Source organism: Tiliqua scincoides, chromosome 3, assembly GCF_035046505.1.
Source record: "Tiliqua scincoides isolate rTilSci1 chromosome 3, rTilSci1.hap2, whole genome shotgun sequence".
Classification (NCBI taxonomy): Eukaryota; Metazoa; Chordata; class Lepidosauria; order Squamata; family Scincidae; genus Tiliqua; species Tiliqua scincoides.
Genome location: NC_089823.1, coordinates 67,203,829 through 67,217,442, shown reverse-complemented (window position 1 = coordinate 67,217,442; position 13,614 = coordinate 67,203,829). Strand labels below are relative to the sequence as shown.

The 13,614-nt window shown below is 44.6% G+C and overlaps 1 protein-coding gene across 1 annotated transcript in view; it reads right to left on the bottom strand.

Annotated features, from left to right (window-relative positions):
• The window catches only part of EFHC2 (EF-hand domain containing 2), a 54,531-nt gene extending 41,204 nt beyond the window's left edge, over positions 1 to 13,327 (bottom strand). Inside the window, exons 1-3 of the mRNA XM_066621605.1 lie at positions 13,258 to 13,327; positions 6,877 to 7,065; positions 1,465 to 1,615 (exon numbers count right to left, since the gene is read on the bottom strand). Coding sequence (XP_066477702.1) covers positions 1,465 to 1,615; positions 6,877 to 7,065; positions 13,258 to 13,299 — 382 coding nt within the window. The 5' untranslated portion in view covers positions 13,300 to 13,327. The remainder of the gene's footprint in view (positions 1 to 1,464; positions 1,616 to 6,876; positions 7,066 to 13,257) is intronic.
• Positions 13,328 to 13,614: the final 287 nt, after the last annotated feature.

Below are 13,614 nucleotides of genomic sequence, written 5' to 3'. Positions count from 1 at the left end.
CAGTTGGAAGGAAACTAAGGTAGCTGTTCTCAATTCCCTCCCCTCCCCTCCCCACTCAGCCCTCCTGTTGCCAGCTGTCCTGCTTCTTTCACAGTTGGAATGGTGAGCTTGCTTGGGAAGCCTCTGTGTCCCAGGCGGCCTCGCAACAGCGCTGCAGGTTCTTCTCCTCCTCCTCTTTGCTGCTGCCGCTCCTGCAACCCTCCCAACCACCAGCATGGAAACTCCTCTGCCCCAGAGCATTCTAGGACTTGTAGTCTGGCTCTCTGCTCACCTTCACCTGTCTCTCCAAGGCTTCCCAAGAGCCTGCATCATCTGGGGAGGGGGGAATTTGGCAAACACTCCCTGGGTTTTTTAAAGCAATCTCCTCTCCTGCCCCTCCTGCCTCCGCCTCCTGAGCCCTCCCTGCTGCCAGCTGCCCAGCTTCTTTCACAGGTGGAATGCTGATCTTTTAAGAGTCCAGCCCTATGCATTTCTACTCGGAAGTAAGCCCCATTCCAGTCAATGGGGCTTACTCCCAGGAAAGTGTGGAGAGGACTGGGCTGTAAATGGAATGCTTTGCTTGGTGGGAAGGCTTTGTGATAGCCTGCACCATGGGGGGGGGGGAATTCGGCAAACACTCCCTGGGTTCTTTAAAGCAATCCCCTCTTCTCTTTTAAAGCAATCCCCTCTGTTGCTACAGTACCTGCCCCTGTGAGTGAGTGAGTGAGTGAGTGAGTGAGTGAGTGAGTGAGTGAGTGAGTGAGTGAGACAGACAGACAGACAGACAGACAGACAGACAGACAGACAGACAGAGTGCTCCAGCGAGCTCCACCCTCACCTCCACCTCACTGCATGTGTTCTGGTTACAGAGGTTCTTGCCCCCCCTTCCCCTCTTCAGCCTTGGCTGGCTCAGGGGCTCCAGGAATGTTACTGTTCCTGGAAACGCCAGCACAGGGCAAAGGAGGCAAAGGTGTGTGTGACATTGAGTACCTCACCCCATTCATGTTGAGACAAATCCGCAGATTAAAAAATCTGTGGATAAATAGGCTGAACCTGTATATGCAAATCTTGATCATATTTTCAAGATATGGGAGAATCCAATTATGATGCAGGCAGTGACAGTTCAGCAGCTGTGAGCAGCTGATGGTGGAGCTGGGAGAGCCCAAGGGCCAGAAAAAGCAGTTCCGTGGGCCACATCCGGCCTCCAGGCCTTATGTTTGACACTCCTGCTCTAAATCCTTCGCAATCCCATTCAGTTACATTCAGAGAATACTGAAACAGTTACTTGAATCACAGCTGGCCTCAGCCAAGTCAAGAAAACTTCTGCTGTTGTTGAATCTGAAATGAACCTAATATTGAACTGGTTACTGCTTCTAAATAGTAACTCTACTATGCAAATAACAAACTGCATCCCTTTAGGTAGGCAAAGGCTACAATTTTTCAAAACCCTCTTAAAAATGTAGAATGTTTACAGAAAAAAAATACCTTGAGGGATTCCACTATTCTTCACCTGGGGTTCAACCACTTGAATTGTGTCATCTTCCAAATAGAAATATATTTTACAATGCCTTATTCGGTATAGCTCTTGATTTTTTTCAGGAACTTCTTCATCAAAATAAGCATCAAAAGCCAATACCTATGCAGAAGGCACAAATGAACAAAATCAACACCTATGATGTTTTAAGACAGTAACATAAATGAAGCAAACCTGCAGGGGTGGCTCCATAGGGAAGACCTTGTGGGGCATGCTCCGGGGTCCAGACCTATGCAAGGGTCGCCCACACCAATGCTAGGCAATCCCTGAGACAGGGAGGGTCCCCACCACTGCCCCATAAGCCAGGGTTCAAGATGATGCTTACTAGACTGTTGTGAGGGAGCAGTAGCAACGTGGACTGTCCTCCAGTGCCATTTTACAAATCCATTCTGCTGCTCCAGCCAGGGACCCAGGACCCAACTCCTTAATGCCACCATCGACAACAACAACGCTGAACACCACAACAACAAGGGGGTGGGGAAGTTGACACACACACACAATTTCGAAGCATAGAGAAAGCTCCACTGGGAGCCCCTTGCAGGACTTATGTTCTAAGGCTCCCCAAACAATGAAGCCAGTATTAGCAGAAAGCAAAACAAAAAAAAGATATGAAGGCTTGAATTTCAACATGGACCTTTACTTGTTTAAAAGCTACTCAGATGTATGTTCCATTGAATCAATAGGACCTACTCCCACATTAGTGTGTATAGGACTGCAACCTGAGCTATATTTTAACACATGAGGTTTAATTTCATTCCTGCTTGGACAGGTCTGCAATGTGACTACAAAACGTACATTGGCTCAAGTATAAAATCCATTTCTCTTCCAGATTCTCACATTGGCAACATACATACTTAGCAAACCGGTGAGAATATCAGTTGTGAAAATGGTCTAAGACCGTCATACTCTAAACAGCATATTCCTAAGACCTGACTATGTCCTTGAGATATGCCCATATACCGCCACATATGCCAGTGCAACAACAGCTCAGCCACTGCAGAAGCTCTCCTACTGACAGATGCATCACAGACACCCTGCATGTGTCTGAAAACTGCCACATGGGCATCACTTGGACACCAATGCAAATCTGCCAGTGGAGAGGCCAAAACAGGGAGGGATGTAGGTGTGACACAGGAGGGACTAGGAAATTGTAGCCAGATCCTAATCCCACTATCAAGATGCTGCTTTGCTAGTGTGCTGTTGAGGCTCCCCTTATGGCCTGTACCAGTTCCTCCACTGGCAAAAAGATTCATTCCAGGTGGTAAATGAACTCACAGGGAATCAAATCCTCATCATGGAGAGATCTGGGTGTTTGGTGCACATGGTTACCTTCTCCAGAGGGAGCTATCTTTCTGCTCTTCCTGTGCTCTGCTCATTCCTTGGATGTGCCCGTTTGTGTGGATGGGATAAGGGGATGAACCCTGGGTGCAGAGCCTCCCAACAGGTCTTTGATTTGCCCTTTCTTTGCTGACATCACTGCAGCTCCTCCAGGGCACGGGGATGGTGTGGCATCCTTGTGTCATGCTGTGTGTCTGTGTGTGGTGTTGTTGGGGCACCGCCCCATTGTTAGAGATACCTGCTGCTGTGTTGCTCCTTCCCAGTAGGTGAAAGAAGGCATCCCCCAGAGTTGGTTGCTCATTCTCCCTGTACCTGCCCCCAACCCCTGCTCCATTCACCCTGGTAGTGCTGCTCTGGCTGCTGCCAATGGGGCTAGGTGGATGTGGCAATTGGCTCCTTGGACATCACACCAACAGTGCATGGACTTCGCGCCAATGCTGTGTTTGTAACATGACACTGCTCATGGGTGACAGCCTATGTCAAAGTTTCTATGAACATGGTCAGCCCTGGGTTGCTGGGAAGGGCTCTGCCAGCATTACTGGGTGGACTGCAGCAGCATTACTGGGAGGTCTGTGCTGGCATGGCATTGCTTGGATAGGCTTAGGAGATGACAGATATTGCACTGGCATCCATGCAACATCAGTGCACCATCTGAATAGGGTTAGACTTTTATATTTGTTTACTTTAACACATTCATACATGCACTGCTATAAAAATGAAAGTATGTGCAGGTTATACAGACATGCTGTAAGTAACATTAAATTAACAGCAAAATAACTTTTCTGAAACGGCTAGAAAACATATCAGTATGTAAGATGATGATGACATCTTATGATGACAGAGAAGAATGCAATTTAAGCCCCACCTGCTGGCTTATTAATCAAAAGTGTTGAAGGGCCTCAAAGAAACAGACATATTTTCTGCTGCTGTAGACAAATACTATTTGGTGCCCATAAAAAAGACCCCTGGGATTGTTTGTGATCAACTTTAGGATTTTAGGGGCAACAACATTTGTCCCCTTACCTCAGGTGAAAGCCCCAGCTGCAGCAATGGGTCTACTTGGAATTTCACCCGCTAAATTGCCAGTGCAAGTTCGAGTAGGTCTGAGTTGGCGGATTTGGCCTGGGAAGGGGGATAGGATACAGCACACTACAGTGGCACTGATCCTGCCCCCCCCCGGTCCAGATCTGACCATCCCTGACCCCTACCTGCCCCTCAGCTTCCCAATGTGGAATTTACCTGCTCCAACGCATGTTGAGGTCTGTACTGGTGCTGGTGGGACAGTGCAGGCCTTTCCACTGGCACTACTAACTCCTATGCTGTCACAGTGTATTTTATGATACATTTGTGACTGCTATTAAAAGGGCTATCAGTGCTTATGAAAGGTGTCCCATGAGAATAATAGTGCTTATAGTGGTTCATGTATGTTATCACAAAAATTATACACAAAAATTATTCCATATTACTGATGAGGCTGAGAGATAGTGGCTTGCTTAAGGCCTCATGGCAAGTTCATGGTTGAAGCAAATTGTGTGTGTGTGGGCGTCCCTTTGATCAAGAAGAACCATAATGGTTAAAAGGGCAGTAGGCAACCCTATCAGGAACTGCTGTACCCTCTTGAATCTGGAGCAGGATGGGGGCTGTTAGGGCACAGCGGGACTAGGAAACTGTTTGAAAATGGAATCAAGTATCATATCTTAATCTGTGGTTTTGAAAATATGTAGGGAAGAAAATGGCAAAAGATGAGTAGATATATGAAAATAAAAAAGCAAGAGCTCTGAGCAAATGCCCTAATCACACAATCTGACCTCTCTGACACTGCAAGAGATATGCATCCCTGGTCATAGTTTGGCTTCTTCTCTACTTGTGCTTTCGAAATATCCATAGAGTAATCTAAGGTTGCAATTCTATGAATAAACACTGTTTTGGAAGTAAATCCTAAAACACAGTGGGACATCTTTCCAAGTAAATGTGCAGAATACCAGGCTGCACGTCTTGCAGAAAGAAAGAAATCTTTCAGCCACCTTCCTAAAATGATGCTACAGTGCTCTGCCACCAAGCCAGAGTGACAGCAGCTGAGAGGGTAGGGGGAGCGATTAGTTTTTGTCTGAACTTGCCCTTGATGAGCAGATTTAATCTTCTAATTAGATGGGCTGTGCATAGATAATTAAGCACTGATTGTACAGCTAACATTACAAATATCAAAAGGGAATCACCATAAGTCTCAGAAAGAAGAATTTTCAAATTAACAAAGAAATGAACTCTGCAGATTATACCTTCTGGTTCAGATCCCAAATTTATAGAATCTTCTTATTTCTTGCAAACATATAACATTGGTAACAAAATCTCACCAACTGCCTGGTATTTGGCATATTTGTCTGTTCATGTTTTTCCTCTCTTTAAATAAAATGAACAGAAGTTGTATATCAAGGAGAAAAGGCAGAGGAGGGAAAGAGAGAGAGGGAAATGGAGATTAGCCAAGTCCTTTGGGGCGCTTGGAAAACTGTATAATGTTTGGCTTGCTTGGACAGTATAATTTGATGAACAAATTTTACGAGGAACATTTTCAAGCATGAATTGTCCCATATGCAACTTAACTATTTAACAATGTAATCCGCAGTCCAGTTAAGTAATTGCATTTGGATTTATGCTGATTATGCCCCACTGGGTTTGATGGGCTGAGAAATGATTTAAATCCAGAGCACTTTGGCTGAACTGGCTTGTAGATCATGCTGTAAGCATTACATTCTTGAAGCAAGCATCACAGTGGAAAAACTAAAAGCACCATTTTATGTATTATTAAATGTAATGTGTGCACACCCTTCCCTAGTAAGCTTAATTATGTATTTTACATATTCAGGAAATCTACAAAACAGAGGCAAAAGGGTAATTCTTTTAAAATGTAACCATTTTGCTGAGCCTCCAATTTGACTATGCTGAAATACTAAGTGGCCAAAGTAGATGTCACCTGAAGCATGTTCTACAGAGCCAAGTGCTTGGTCCTGTTTTATTTTCCTTTGTTAAAAGGTGCAGGTGGGACCACAGTGGGGGGAGGGAGAGAGGCTTTAACCCTTTGCCTCCACCGTAATCTTGATCTGGATTACACACTACCCCAATCTGGATTGCACAGGGAAAAAAGCTCCCCTAGGCTCCAATTGAGTGAATTAACTGGGTGAGTCAGGTCTAGTCTCACACTCTCTCAACCTAACCAATGTTCCAAGACTATTGGGTGGACAGACTGAAGTAACACACATGTGCTGCCCTGAAATCCTTAAAGGAAAAGTTGAATAGAAGGGGGGAGGAATAACTGATACTTGGAAGCAAGTCCTATTAAATTCAGTGGGATTTTCTCCCAACTAAAGGCAAGTGCTAAATAGCTGGGAGAGTACCCATCTAATCCATTGGTTAGGGAAAAGTGGGAGCTACTGCCACATGCACCAATAACTGTCAGTTTGCAGTCTAGAGGGAGAGAGAAGGGACAGAAGCAACCTGGGGGGAGGATGTGGTTCAGGTCAGATCTGCCACTTCATGAGCAAGTGCTGCCCCCACCTGCCTGGGATCCCAGAGTCCAAGTTCCAGGAAGCAGTGGCAATCCGTTTCAATTTCCTTAGCAGTGTTTCTATTGGGGGAAGGAGTAGGGTACATAGCAAAACACCCCACCTGCTTGACGAAAAGGGCACATGCCAAACATAGACGTGCTCTTTGTGGCAAAGTTGGCACCAACAAAAATGCAACACAAGATGAATGTTATTCTCCAAACGCAGTCAAACTAATAATATTTTAACTTCAAGCCCAGCAGCTAATGAACTCATCCATACTTATTATTAAACTGAATGACTAGAGCTCTTTGCAATTCGCAAATAGCCAAGGGCAGTTAACATCAGAAATAGCTTTTGTGCAAGAAAGTGTATAAAGACGGATGGAACCCATCTGACAAAGAAAAAAATTATCTACTGTACAATACATATTGAAAAAGGTTTGTCAAAACTCAGCACAAACAAATTAACAGACAAGCCTCAACACACCTGTTTATCAAACGCTACCCATGAAGGCGCATCACTTCCAACACCTCTAGGGAAAACACTGTACTTGGGTTTCAGCTTTTGTCCAGGCAAGGGTTCTCCTCCTATTCCAGGTTTGTCTTCACCCACCAACATAGAAACCTTGTTGCAGTAACTCCAGTGTTGAGACTTATGGAACTTGTCTTTCCCTAGCTGCAATGTAGATAGAACAAATACTTTTAGAAAGAAAGTAAAAGTAAGAAAACTCTTTTAGTGTTATTCAGAATCAATAATGTTGATGACAGTAAAACCACCATAAAATGCTGAACTTAAAATATTGCTTGAAAGAGTCTTTTAAATCAATTTTAATTTAGATCTAGACAATGCCTATGCCATTTTTAAAAAATTATCTTGCACATATTTCTTTACTTTAAATGCCACATTTGATGGCAGTTACTCTGAGCACAGTTCACTATCCACAACAACCAAACAATTTCACTAATTTTCTTGATATTGGGATGGAATCTAACTGAAATGAGGCACACAGTGCAATCCTATGCATGTCTAGCCAGAAGTAACTGTTGGGTTAAACAGGGGTTTACTCCCAGGAAAGTGTGTATAGGATTTCAGCCTCAGTGGGGGTTGTACCCTTTGGAAAGGGCAGAATGTTGTAGGAATTGCAGATCTGAAACAACAGGTGTGTCTTGGAATCTCTATTCCAGCAACTAGTCCTAGTGTCAATTTAAGTCCTGTATATTCCCCAGTATACTTAGGGATAAAGGTACAGCAGAATCACATTACATTAATAACACAATCACAAAAGGTAAAAATAAAGGTATCATCTTTGTGCCTGCAAAAAGAAAATTTGTACCCATTTGGAAACTGACTATCCTCCAAGTGAACAAAGTCCTTTGCCAGTTTCTTCACCACTTCCACTTCCAGCCAGGAGTTTTCAGATTTTACCTTCAGAGTTTAGCAGAACTAGTGAAACAAAGTGGATGCTTCTCCAAATTTTGTCTTTGAGAATAGTTAGTTTAGCTGCCCTGAGAGTGCCCTCTCGGGTGAGTAATCTCTCTCTGGTGTGCTACTATGCACATAATTAAGCCTTTAAAAGAGGACAAGGGGTGGGGCAGCACAGCTATCTCTCTATCATTACTTCATAACTGGTTATGGTGCTATTGCCTTTGAATCAGAACTAATAGAACTATTCCACAAACGTAAAAAAACAGCAATCATCTGCTTTGACCCCATCGTTTGGGTAACGCTTATGTTTTAAAAACAAAACTCAGAGAGGTAAGAGGCATGAGACACAGGACAGTAGAGAACTCACCCACCATACTTGCTGGTAGAACTTATGGGCACCTCATTATTAAATGGTTAAATTTTCTTCATTAATTATCAATTCTAGGTACAACAATTTATGATAATTTATTGAGAGGGAAACTGGCTTGAGCCCTCTATCTAGAGTGGGAAGTTGGGATAAAAATCTAGTACATAAATAACAAACAACTGAATAGCCCTTTCATGTATGATCTGCCTGCTGCCTTCACCATCCTAGGTTCTACTCCACGTTCCCATGCAATCAGAAGTCTGTTTGGGGGTGACACAGGACAAAGTGTTTCCAGTTGCCTTCTCCAGATTTTGCCACTCCCTGCCCTACAGGCTTGTTTGGCCCACTCAGTGTTGTCTTTTCAGTACCTGGGCAAGGTTTGTTTCACCAGACTTTTCACTAGCTTTGTTTGCTGCTTTGCTGTCAGCCTAATCCTAAACTGCACTTGTGCAGTGGGGCCGCATGGCCTCTAATGCATCCAACATAGCTTTGGAGCAGACTGGAGGTCTCAGGATAAGGGGATATTTTTCCCCTTACCTTGAGTAATGCTCAGCCTATCCTAGGGGCTACTCAGTAAAGCCTCATGTAAAGATGCCAGGATCAGGAAGGGGTTAGGATACAGCAGAGACCTGCTCCGCTGATCCTGCCCCCCAGACCTGATCCACCCCCTGTTCCACTCTCCCCCCCTTACCCAGAAGTGTCCCTCCCCCATCTTCCCCATGCCCCTCTGCCACAAACCTCACATCCACCAGCCGCTATCAGGCTGAATACAGTGGCAGGGGGGAGGTGTAGGCCTCCCTGCCAGTGCTATTTACTCTCTGGGTGTTGCAATGTGCCTTACAGCATGTTTGCAACACACTCTGCCAGCACAGGGACCACTGCGCTGGTGGATCTTCTAGTTTGGACTGGGCTCTCACTTGGTTTGTTTTTCCTGCTACTTTGTTCCTTCCAATGTATTGTTTTTGTTTAATTTTTAGTTGTACTTTGTTTTTATAACCTGGGATGTTGATTTTTATGATATTATGAGCTGCAAGTAAGGGGCAAATGCTGCCTCCTCCTGTACTCCTTCAAAAATAGTAGCAAATGGGCCATAGCGATAGCAGGAGAGTTGGATGAGTGAGGAGAAGGAATGAGGGGAAAGCACTTAGTAGCATCTCAACCACCTCCTGATGGTGGATCTGCTTAGTGGAATCTTCAGAATGCACGTTGCTTCTTTTACTTCATGTGGGCATAGACATGAAGCTGTAGCATCCATTACCATGCTGAACATGCTTGCCAAGTCATTGGGCTGTTATCCTAAGGAATAACATTCATAACTAGTACTGATCCTGCTGGTACGTTTGCACTAGCAACGATCAATACAAGGATTACCACAGCTGACATCTGGTGTGCCAGTCTGTCATGCCATTATAGCAGTGTGTCAAGAATTTGCGGAAAAAACAAATATCTTAAAATAGCCTGCTCCATTATGCTGTTCTTGTAGCTCTGCAGGGCATGCTTAATAAAAATGAAACTGGGGATTTCTCTTTGGAAAACTGTAGAGTTGTCACACAGCACAATTGTTCAGCACAATTTTCTTTTACATTCACGTGTATGATGTTCCTTGTAGAAGACTGGCAATACAGGTGATCCACAGGTATAGAAAACCACCAGCCACATCAGAGCAATAGACATATTGCCATTAATGCCACCCCACATCCAAGAATGGGTTTTCCCTCTCTTCTAAAAGCAGTGTTCTAAGAGGGCTGCAGTTTGCGGAGCACACATCTCCAGTGTGTGAGCCTCCAGTGTGTGATCAGCCTGAAGCAACTCAAGAAACTAAAAGTTAAGGAGTAAAAAACAGCTTTCTGTGAATTCAGAATAAAGTTTTGAAACTAAACATATACCACAAACTCACAGACAAAATATTTCTAAGCAACTATTTTTACTTCTTAATGCATAAAACAAGAATGGATAATACAGATTAAATAACAGTTGTAATGCAACACACACAGAGATAACATCAAACAGCTTATTCAAGGAGCGTAGTCCTAATCACGTTGTCTCACCCACAGATGCTGGAAGCTGCACCCAGAGCAAAAAATAACATGAAAAAGTTTTCACCTGCCCCATTTTGTGTTCACACTCTGTTTATATTTCCTCATGACTGAGCAAAATAATAAGATTCCTCTAAAATTATTTTCCAAGTCTTTTTAACTTAAAAGTAATAGTTACATCCTTTTATTTGATCTATTTCCATATTAACTCATTTCATCTACAAACATTCCATTCATTAACTTCAAGTAAAACTTATATTTTCTAGACTAACTCTTTTGGGTGCACTAACCATTCTTGCTTAATCCCATTTATGATAACAAGTACACTATTTCTTCCATAAGTATGCATTGCCCATAACTGTACTAGAGCTGAATCAAAGCTGAGAGAGAGCCGAGTCAAATTCATTTCTTCTTCAGTTATCCTTGACAGGATAACTCTTGTATCTCAGAAACCCAGCTTTTTTATTCAAAGTGGCATACAGGGCACAAAATCCCAGGAACTTACACAGTACAGAAACCCAGTAAAGACCGAAGACAGGTAGGGGAGGGCCCAACTGACGTGGCAGCATCCTGGACTAATAACTCTGGAGGGTACAGTGACAAAGCTGCCACTAAGTCCAAGGACTGACTATAATGTTTAAGGAACACGTGCTTTCTCTGGCGGAAATCAGTTCTTGGCTTAAGCAGCCGCACTAGTAAAGTAAGGTTGCAATCCTGGAAGTAATTCAGCTCAGTAGGACTTACTTCAGAGCAGACATGCATAGGATTGCACTGTTGGCCAATCTGAAGAGCATTAAGAAGTGCCTTGATGAATCAGATCAAAATCAACTGAGCTCAGCATACTGTTTCATACAGATAGTAGTCAGCTGCCTTTGGGCACTCACAAGCAAGGCCTGAAAATGGGGGCACTCCCTCAATGTTGTTGGTTCCTAGCTTCTGTTATTCAAGATATATACAGTACTGCCTCTGCAAAAAAACTTATGAGTTTGTTCCATCCATCAGGGAATAAACAGCATTATATGGCTGCTTAGCTAACAATCCATCACCAGGGTGCCTGTAGAAACACATACAAACACCTAACAGTTCATTACAATGCCCGATACATTCTGCTCAACAAACCAGTTAAAATAACCAAGTGAAACTCTACTAAAAGTTTGAAAAAAGATATTTTCCTCTTCCTTTCCAAAGATTCTTCCAACACACTTCAGGAAAAGAGAAACAGAAGACATCAGAGCAATCAGCAATCAAAACTGAAGGATTGCAAAACAGAAAAGTGGTCTTCTAATATAATATAGGAATATGGAATAAAAAAAACTTCCATTCCTTTCCTAATTGAATAATTTCATAGTCCTGGAACTGCAGATATTTTATTTCAGAAGATTTCACTCATGAACTTGCTACATTAGATAGGTCCTTGCAGATTTGAAGCAGCAGTCTTAACAATGCAAATTAATTCAGAGACTCTTCCTTTTCGTAAAATGGGATACACACCCAAATAGATCTACAGAAACCACTCAGATCAGTGATGGATCTCTAGGTACATTTGCTACCCAGAGAAACTAGGTTACTTCCAAACAACAAACTCTTTGAATTTAACTCTGAAATGTTTTGTTGCAGTACATACAGAAGTAGTAGTGCTGTTGGATACAGAGGGAGAGGAAGGATGGCTATATCTGGTGCAGACTGAAGAGGGACAAAGAGTATGAGAAGAAACTTATCACATGTAAAGGATTTCAAGTTGCAGAGTTAGGGAAGATGGCTACCTGAGCCACTGGACAATCACTAAGAGCCACTGCTACAGACATTTGTTTCCAGTGAGTAAAATAAGATTACAGCCCAAGTCTCATTAAACACAATGGGCTTTCTTCTGAGTAAGGTATAACACCATTTTCAAACACCTCTAGCCATTGGGTGTCTTCCATTCTTGGAAGGAGTTTGCACACAAATGCATTCTGTTCATGGAAGTGTTACTCTGGGTGCCACCTGGTGTGTATAGAGAGTAATGAACTACTGCATATAAACCATACATCTATCTCAATGTATAGCAGTTCCTTACACGAGAGAGAAAGTTATGTATCATGAAGAAAGGGATGTTATGAATTATACAGAAGGAACTGGCCAGTGAGAGGAAATTCAAAGAGGAGGAGCTGGAGACAGGCAAGAGACAGACACATTTCTTGTGATGGTGGATGGCAGTTTTTTTGCCTACCCCAGACTGGTGGGGGGGGAAGGTATATTCAGTAGGTTTCTTGCATTAAAAAATGGGTCACTACATTTAATAAAGTAACACAAGTTAAACCCAGTCTTTGCTGGGGGTGTGAGCATAAATAGAACACTAGATGCAGAGCAGTGGCAGTGAGATGCGAGTATCTTGTGGTCATGTGCATGCTCCTGAGGCATCTGGTGGGCCACTGTAAGATAGAGGAAGCTGGACTAGATGGGCCCTGGGCCTGATCCAGCAGGGGTGTTCTTATGAGTGCTTTTCCTTCATGCCAGCATATGCACTTGTCACCTGAAGGTTTCACTCCATCGTGATGGACTGTGGTCCATGAACATCCTCATCCTAAGCCACTTTCCAGCACCAACTCAGCTGTGCCGATGTGGCATGCGCTGTATGCTGTGATAGGGAGGCAGTCACAGAGGCCTCTGCAAGGTAAGGGAACATTCCTTCCTTCACCTGGGGGCTGTCAGTGCTGCAAAGTTGGCCAGGATTGGGCCCACAGTCTCTAAGGTGCCAGAAGCCCTCTTGGTTGCTGATGATGCCAGGAGGGACCTGAAAGGAGAAGGCTGCAGTCCTGGGCACACTTTCCTGGGAGTAGGCCCCACTGAACACCATGGGACTTCCTTCCGAGTAGACCTGCGCAGGGCTGCAGCCCCAAGCCCAGGGTCCTGGTGCAAGCCCCAGTCCCTCGCTCCCAGTCCACATGCGCAGGACCGCACTGTGAGTGGCCCAGGAAGCTTGCGGCGGCTGCGCGTGCGGGTCCTCCTTCAGAGGCATCCCCGGGAGGGCTCGGCAGAGCCCAACCCGCGGCCACTTACATTCCTGTTGAAAGAGTTCCCGGGCAGGAGCGGCAGCGCCATGGTTGTGCCGGTCCCGCCCGCCGCCGCGGGGCTGGTGTTGCTGCCCGAACCCGGCCCGCCGCCTTCCACGCTCCCAAGGCCGGAGCGAGCGCTGTTTGAGTCCCGTTGCCGGGAGACCCCTGTGTGACGTCACAGAGAGCGTTCGCCTTGCCCCTGCTCCCTGCCGCCTCCTGCGGGCCCGCGAGCGCCTTCGCGCAGAGGGCTCTTGCGCCAGGTTGCGCTCCTAGTCACGCTTACCTGGGAGTAAGCCCCATTGACTATAATGGCGCTTACTTCTGAGCAGGCATGCAGAGGATTGGCTCTAAGGCTGCAGTC